Genomic DNA, 9,041 nt, shown 5'->3' with positions numbered 1-9,041 from the left:
TGTCACCTCTAGACAGTGATAGTGAAAGCAATACTTTCTCCATTCTCCATGGAGACAGATATGGTTTATGATTTATGATGTGAAACTATAAAAATGAATGATTTATTTCTTTAGCCCTAGACGGTTCAATATTGTCTGAGGAAAAAAGGCAAAAACGTTCCATGTTGCCAGATTGTGCAGTAGTGTTTAAATGTGATACAGTAAAATACATGAATGTGTATGTGTGATTCTGACCTTGTTGAGTTGGTACAGGTCCAATATCTTCCTCTCCACATGAGGAATCTTCAAGGTCGAGCCTTGGAGTTCCCAAAACTTTGCGATTTGATCCAAGAAGTTCAGTTTGACTCTGGTTTGAGCCTGCAACCAGAGGGGACAGCAGTGAGTTACATTTACTCAGTTATACTTTTAAGAATAGTTTTATCACATCATACATTTTACTTGTACTTGAGTAATGGTATTCTGAAGTACTGATTCTCTCATATGCTGTATTGAAAATAAAACCCCCAGAATCATGTAGAGCAGGTTAATATGAACATTTCAAAGACCAAAATGATGGGGCTCAGAGTAGAAGTTCGAGTTTTTAATAGAAACTGAACTGGAGCTGGAGTTAATGGAGCCGGAAGTGTGGCCATGCCAATTTCCCATTTGGAATGCTGCAGCTAGCAGGTTAGCTATGTTCATTTATAACAAACAACCTGGGAATGAATGGCACATGGGCATACAGGGACTAGAGCAGCTTAAAACAAAATATCAACTCAATATATCTAGTTTTTTTTTTTTAATAATATGAAAAATTTTGCCCATCTCAGTATCAGCCCCAAACACATTGTCCATTTGAGTGTTATACCTCGAGCTCGTTGAGTCGCTGGATTCTCGGTGTGAACTTGAGTCGGTCGACATCGCAGGCGAAAGGAGGCTGCCATTCCTGAAAAAGACCATTTGGAAAGTTTAAACAGAAGCCTATGTCAACACCAAAAACAAATGTCACAGAGGCAGTGTGGGCCTCTGTGACATTTGTTGCGTTCACACTCCTGGTTTGAGGGCAATTTAGTCTTGATGTAGTCTGGTCCTGGTTAGGGTTGTCAAAAGTATGAAAAATCGGATACTAATCTACACTATAAATAATATCGAAAATAGATACTCATTTGAACAAGTACCAATAATAAAAATTATACAAATATAAAATAAAGTGCCTTGATTTGTTGTTACAAATTACATTCTATAAATAAAGTCCTGCTGCTATATTTTTACTTTTTACCATTGGTAAAAGTAGTCAATGTGTGCTAACTACTAGTTTTTTAATTTACAACATATCATACAGCATTGGCTTAGACGTTTTATATGCATATCTGTTGTAAGTTTCCAAATAGTATACAGGAAAAAAAATCTGCATAGATCAGCAGGTTGACAAAGTATTCAGTCAAGTAAAGCATAAGAAAATATTATGTTTTGAAACTGCACTTGTACATTTATTAAAAAGTGCATTGTGTAACTTTTCTGGTCCCCCTCTTGATATATTATAGCTTTAATTAAAATGATGTATCTCCATGGAAATGAGGTGACACTACCAAACAAAGTGCATGTTTTTCAAGCCATTACTCTTGCAAAAAGAACACCTGTAATTGAATAAATGCGAGATACAAGAGTCAAAGCAATATCATCTCCATGGAAAAAAAGAAGCAGGCGGCGTACTCTCCATTAGAAAAGTTACACAGTGCACTTTAAAGCAATGTGTTTATTATCTTTTTAACTCAGTTTTAGACACCTGAGACATTTACAACGCAGCAGCTCAAACCAGCAGGAAGTGAGGAGTTTGCTAATGTTTAACTCAAATGACCTCAGGTATGAACACTCAAAGTTTCTTGTCCATTTTCTTCAGCAATATATCGTACTTCAAAATTTGTTATGATAGGCCTACCATAACTGTATTAAACTAGGGCCGTCAAAAGTACTGAAATTCATATACGAAGCGATACTAAAACTATTATCCAATACTCATTTGAGCAGGTATCAATGTTAAAAAAGTATAAGAAGACATAAACAAGTACCACTATTGAACCTACCTGGACCACTGAGGGATTACGCAGGTTTAAGGCCACATGGTAATATAAAACAATGTACTACTGCCTTTGTAAGTACCATCGTGCTAACATAATCAGTACCGACTATAGAGGCTATTCCTTAGTAGAAAAATCAAGGTTTTTTTTAGTATCACGAAACTAATACCCGGAACTACATTGAATTATGTGAAGGGTGTTATTTATTTTTACAGCAAAATGTGGAAGAATGCAGTGAGCAAACTAAAGTGTGTGTCTCTACAGGGAGCAAGAAATGTGTGACCAAAACAAAGCAAATTGCAATGTGTTTTTCTCATTAGTTCAAAGAGATCCGGAGTCTAACCCACAACCCCCTTCCTGAGACCACACTAACACAGGGAGGACATGCGTGCCCCAGCCAAAGACTGTCCTGTGAATTGAACCCACAACTGAGGCTAAAGCTAACCACTCTGCCACAATACACAGGGAGGAGATGCACACTACAGCCAAAGATTAACCCGAGAATTGAATCGACAACCAACTGAGGCTAAAGCTAACCCCTCTTCCACGGTACACAGGGAGGATATGCACCTGACATCCAAAGATGAACCAGAGAATTGAACTGACAACCAACTGAGGCTAAAGCTAACCACTTTTTCGCATTGCATACAATAGTTTTAAGAATAAACTACTTATTAGGATTATTACTACTCTTAACTATGACCTATGCGTGCCTCTGAAACTTGACGTTATAATTAGACCGAAATATTTGACATTCCTCTTTCTGTGTAAAAGGGTTGAAGGAGTTCTTGAGTGTAGTGTCAAGGCCAAATCCTACTCTGAAAATGATTAGATTGTGCTCTTCTCAAAAAACTGTGGACTCATTGTATACAGAGCTAAATAATAACAAGTAGTAGCATTTGAACCAGAAACCAGACCTGGGCATTGGGCATTGTACAGCTCCCGAGCCACAGACAGACCTTTGGTTGACTCTGACCGGCCCGTTTAAGATAGTTTTGGAAGATAATTTTTTGTAAGGCAACCTCACTTTTTCATTGCTGAGTCATAACATATACTTTTACCAGTCTTACCAGCTTGTCAAAACAATGTCCAAAACAATATTTTAGACTATACGGGGATGACATTTTATCAGTCCAACAGAAATGATCTGAAACACAATTTTAAATGTATTAATTTGAGGTTTAGGTATCAGGCTCATATGAAATTGCAATCAAATTAGCAAAACAAACTGAGTTATTAAAATATCACTCTTACACTGCTGTATTTTTTTTTCACTTTTAATCCGCTCTTATAGCAGATTTTTATAATAATATACTTCATATAATAACTCAATAATGTGCCTGCCATAAATATTAGACCAATGCTGCGCCCACTTGTTGACATCTTGGTTGCTCTGATATCTGAGATCTGAACAAACCACAATGCAAATTCAGAACAGGAAATGGAAACTGCAACCAGCCTGAGACAACATTTCAACTCTTTTAAATTTAAATAAAACAAAAAACAAAAAAAACATTGTGTTCAGCTGTTACTCTCAGACAGAAGATTATTTGAATAAGTTTCCTGGGTTTACCCCAGTGCATTTTGACATACTTTTTTACTTTATTTGGGTTTTTGGGTTTGGGACTGGTAACAGTTGTGCCTCTGTTGAGTAATTCTGGGCCTGAACTTAAAAAAAATAATGTATTATGTTTAAATAGTTCTGTCAGTTGTGTGTAACAATATAAGCCTTAAAACGGACAGAACATGGCTGTGTAGCTGGACTATGCAAGTTTTGCCGTCTGCTTGTGTCTATGATGTCCCACAATATGGTAGCAAACTTATCTGGCATTCTTTAAATCAGGTCTTTTTATTGCTTGAAAAACACACATCCTCACTGTGAGTGGGGGTTGCCTCTGACCTGTAACTTGGCCTGGAAAAGTCACCCATGTTTAAAACCATACTGTGGAATGTGCTACCAAACAAAAACATCCCTGGCAAAGATAAGTGACGGGAGAACAATCTGCGAAAAAAAAAAAAAAACATATTGTACCTTTAAATCAGTCTTATTTGAACTAGGGGTGTAACAGGACGATATATGGGGTATGGCTTTGTGATCTATGAGAACAAAACAAGCTGAAATGTGGAATTACAGGAAATACAGATTCTGATACCATGATGATATATAAAAAAAACCAAAACAAAAAAAACATTCTTCTCAACATTAAATAATAGTCCTTTTTTAAAAAATATTACCAGTCGTTCAGGTCAGTTCCATAGTGGTCCATGGGAGTATACTAGTCTATGTGCTCTTATACTTGTTCTGATGCAGCTCCAGATCATTCTAAAGCTATTCAAGAAAGGTTTTTTGTATCGATATCTGCTCAATGAGTATCTAGTTTTGATACTACTTTTAGTATTGATTAGAATCAGATTTTTGATACTATTGACAACCGTATTATGAGTACCATGGGAACTATTATGTGGATTATTGCACTCCTCAACTTCAGTGCTTTATTAGGTCCCGAGGGGCATTTGTTTCACAGACTTTAGCGGTTCTTTATTGGTTGTAGACGGGTGGCAATTAAAATTAAAAGGGCCCATATTACACTCCTATTTTCTCATCTATGTTATTATATTGTTTCCTCGCCAAAAACATACCTGAGGTTATGTTTTGTTTCATTCACACATGTTTAATACAGAAAAACAAGAAGTACTCAACTGCGTTCCACACACTCCACACACCTTCACTAGAATCATTCAGATGATTTCAGATCTAGAATTGCCAGTCTCTAATAAACAAAAGGTAAAAAGGAGCTGTCATGAAATTGTAGTTTTCATGTTAAGATGGAACAGAGCATTTTGTGCTTTGGTGATGTGGGCAGCCTAATAATAAAGGATTACTCAGACATGTGTTAATGAAATAAAACACAACTCCATGTATGTTTATGACGAGGTAACAAGATTATAACATGATTTAAAGCTCACAATTTGTATAATACAGGACTTTTAATCGCAATGCTCATTAGAAAGATCATAATTCAATATTTTTTCCAAATTGGTTCAGCCCTATCCAACATTAAACAGTAGTATGTATATTTTTTTTTAAACAGAAACTAGTTGTTTAAACCTTGTAGAGCATTTGTACTGCTATGTTTTAACTCTTTTATGACCCAGTAAAGTGCTCTACCTCTTTTCTTCATCAGTAATATGTATATGTTTTAAATAGTACAAGAAATATGTTGTCTAGATACCTTTAGACTAGATTGGGAGAGAGATTTAAAATGGGGCTCACCGTGTCGCTTATTCAGAAGGTTTAAGCCTGGTGAGCCTGTTGAATTTGCATCTGCTCCTGCTACATTTAGCAATGTAAAACTAGAGAGAAGAGGTGGATATGGTGGCCAAAATAGTAGAAGAACAGTAGTTATAAAAGACTACAAAGAGTGATTACAAAACTTTAACCTTAAAATACATACATTTTCAAGGACAGACACAAAAATGAGAAACTAAGTCATAACTGAAGCAGGCCTGGTTCTAGGCAGCTGAATTTGGGTGGGCTGACTCAAAAGTTAGGGCAAATAAAAAGATGTGTATTTGTATTTGGTAGTAGGTTTGAAGTGTCTATAGCTAGAGCCGTCTCTGATCTGGAGGAGGAGTGCAAGAATCACAAATGTTCAAATCATGTCATATTATCAAAGACTTACACTGGGAAGAGTAACCAAAACTATAACTCAAATAAAAGCACTGTTATACTTCAAAATATATTACGCTAGTAGGAGTAAAAGTATTTGGTCTAAAACTACTAACAGAACTAACGTTTCTTACTAAATGCAGCCAAGTACTACCTCTCTGCTCTAGATAGATTTAAAGACAGCTACTTCCTCTTTTGTCTGACCAGAGAAACAAGAAAATGAAAGATGAAGTGAAGGTTTGTGTTAAAAATACCCACACAGCAGCAGCAGCAGCCTACATTCACACAAAGGCCCACTGATTTAAACATGGCTTCAGGCAAAAACAATGGAGAAAAAATTAGGCTTAAGGCTAATTGTTTGAACTCATAAACATTTCAAAATAAAAAGTCCATAGAGCACATTTGGAGCTTATATTAATGTGAAATTGTAGAGCTAGTTTCATTCACAATACATACAGGCAATACTGATCAAGACGAACGGACTAGATAGAGAATATTAAAAGTACTTAACAACCACAGTCGATGTTTTTCTTTCATTTTGTCTTATGAATGAAACATTTGCAAGACTGCATATGGTGCATGTCCCATATAGCAATTAGCCAGTTTGTTTGTAAAATAAAACGGTAAAAAACAAAGACATACAATTGGCTTCTATTAGCAACTATACTGTCCGGTGAGAATGGACAATTTAATACGGACTTTAACTGACATTCCTTCTCTATAAAGCACTTTAATGAGGCAATTCAGGTGCAACCAATTCAATAGAAACTAGATTCTACTTCTACTACTGCTGCTACACTTTAAATAGGACTTTATAAATGACTATTTAAACATTTAGTTGAAGCTTTCATTTCTGCCAGTGCCAACAAACAACTCCATTAATGTGCAAGACTGAGCAGTGACCACAAACCTCTCAAACCAATTTCTTGTATTGCTTTAAAAGATAAATTGATGCCAGAATTATAGCACTTTTTAAGCACTTAAGGATACTGATGCCACTACTCTTCCATTGGGGTGTATGGTGAGGTCTACAATACTCCATCTATTCCCAAAAGACCTAAAGCATGATGTCTACTTTCAGATATCATGGGTACAACTCAAACAGTAAAACCAAACATGAATATATATCACTGAGAATGCAATGTTAGACTCGTGGTATGCACAATAAAGATTAAAACGCTTTTTCAGAGCAGGAAGAGGGACTGGTAAACATTCGTGAGTCGTGTCTTTTGTGTAGGACAGGCCTCTGGTGCCGTATGTACACCAGGCTCCCTTTGTGTCCCTATCTCTGTCCATTATCTGACAATGTGGGCAAACAGTGCGCAAGAATCCAACTACTTTTTCAACAAACTATCCATTGGATTGAATTTAACGCAAGATTACGCGTCTCTGTGCACGTTATGGTGTATGTTAATAATACCCAAATAATATAATACTTGGGCATACATATATAAAATGTAAGAGTTGATATTCTTCCGAGAAATATCTTAGTTTATAGTAAATTTTGTCTGATTTGCATCGTGGACACACCCTTTGAACAGTCGCTCCCATCGCGACATTTCAGAATAAGGTCGCGTCATAGTATTAATGGGCTACGTGAGACAATTTATTATCCTTCTTGGTTTACTCCAAAACATAACATCGTAAAATCTGAAATAGAAACGCCAATACTTTGAGGAACTATTCACCCAATGCTATAAAAGTAATAATTAGATAGACAATACGCAAGTTATTTTGTGCGTAATTTAGTGCGCAATTATTGTTTTCCAACTCCATGAGCGTTAAAATCACGATTAAGTCAATTTAACGTAAAAATGTTATTAAAAGTGAACCAAACTACGTGAAATTTGAGTATCCAACGAGCTACACGGTTGTCTCCATAAATACTGTTTCGTGGGGCACGTACAGACGGCGCTGTGGAGAACTGCGGCTTAAAAAGGCCCTATTTACACGGGCTGCGTTACCTAACACGGACTAAATCCTTCAAAGGGTTGAGTAGGTGGGCAAAACTGCTCCTCCAAAGTATTTTAAAGTGCAAAGAAAGCTGGGTAAGGAAGTTGGCACGAAGAGTTGACCATTTCCGTGCGTCTTCTTTGCGTAAAATGTTGAACCTAAAAAGAATGGACTGAACAAAACTTGGCATTTTAATTGATTTTCAGTAAAATAAAGTGTGTTGGGTGTATTGTTGCTTCAGATGGATGCTGAGGTGGAGGATTTGCCAAACTGTCCCTGAATGGCATTATTGGCTGCATTTGTGTTGGCTGGTGGTTGGAGCACAACAGTGGATCCCAGGCCAAAGATTGAGCCGCAAACCGCCGCCATGTTGAAACCTGTCTAAAACACAACTTTGCAGCTCTAACATTGACCACTTCGAAAGACAGTGCGCCACGTCCAGACACACGGACACGGGCAGCTTTGGCGAACACGTACCTGCGGCGGGCGGATTTTGCAGATGCCAGTTTTCTCCGCAATGGGTCGTATTTTGTTGATGTAGGCAAACGGATCGCAGAATTCCTCCCAACTGGGCTCAAACACAGGGCACTCCGGGGGAGGAATGAACTCACTCGGAGGCTGAGTCATTGTTGCATCTTTGTGAAGGCTCCTGATCAAAAATGAGTAGTATTCCCCGCGCCAAAGGACAGCTGTTTCGGTTTATTTTGATTCTTTAGTTCATGTCCACTCTCCACTCATTGAACTCAATCGAGTTATCGAGTTGAGACAGGAGGCGGAGACACCCGTGCACTGTCTACTTCCGCAGCACAAAGTAGACCTCACAGAAAGGCCTACGCTTCACAAAGGGGGTGATTCTCTGGGGAAATTCAGCTCAGTGCCAAATATAACCGAATCTCTGTTGTTTTCATTTGGAGATTTAATTTGAATAATATGACGAAAGAGAATATGATTTTTTAAAATCTTAAATATTGCTATCGATTTGTCTTGGATTGAACACCCAAAACAAACTAAGAAGTAAACCTTGTAATAAATAAGCTTCCACTATTCACTCAGTGATTGAAAATGATCTCTGTTTTTGTTAGAGATTTAGTTTGAATTAAAGTATTTATCTTAAATATTTCAAATTTCTTTCTTAAATATCTGTTTTGGATTAATTTACTAACTTAAACCTCTTGTATATAGCTGAGATTTTATATTTTATTTTTTATTTTATTTTGACTGGTACATATACATTTACATAATTATGTCTTATTTCACACCTGTCTCTTGCTTTCTTTTTTTTTTTTTTTTTTTTTTTTTTTGCTACTTATTTAGAATTTATGATTACCATTTATATTTTTACTCTTTGTTATTATATTATA

General features: G+C 36.7%; 1 protein-coding gene across 1 annotated transcript; it reads right to left on the bottom strand.

Moving 5' to 3' along the window:
- Positions 1–234: 234 nt before the first annotated feature.
- LOC129411200 (lysine-specific demethylase 5B-B-like) lies at positions 235–8,498 on the bottom strand (the record flags this gene model as incomplete). Its single annotated transcript, XM_055161194.1, has 3 exons — positions 8,158–8,498; positions 848–925; positions 235–357 (listed from the first exon to the last, which is right to left on the bottom strand). Coding segments are annotated over exons 1-3 (351 nt in total), but the record flags the coding sequence as incomplete, so codon positions are not given.
- Positions 8,499–9,041: the final 543 nt, after the last annotated feature.

This window comes from Boleophthalmus pectinirostris, unplaced genomic scaffold (assembly GCF_026225935.1).
Source record: "Boleophthalmus pectinirostris isolate CB_2022bp ecotype Guang Dong unplaced genomic scaffold, ASM2622593v1 HiC_scaffold_382, whole genome shotgun sequence".
NCBI classification, from domain to species: domain Eukaryota; kingdom Metazoa; phylum Chordata; class Actinopteri; order Gobiiformes; family Gobiidae; genus Boleophthalmus; species Boleophthalmus pectinirostris.
The sequence above is the reverse complement of the archived record's forward strand: the minus strand, read 5'-3'. Positions and strand labels throughout refer to the sequence as shown.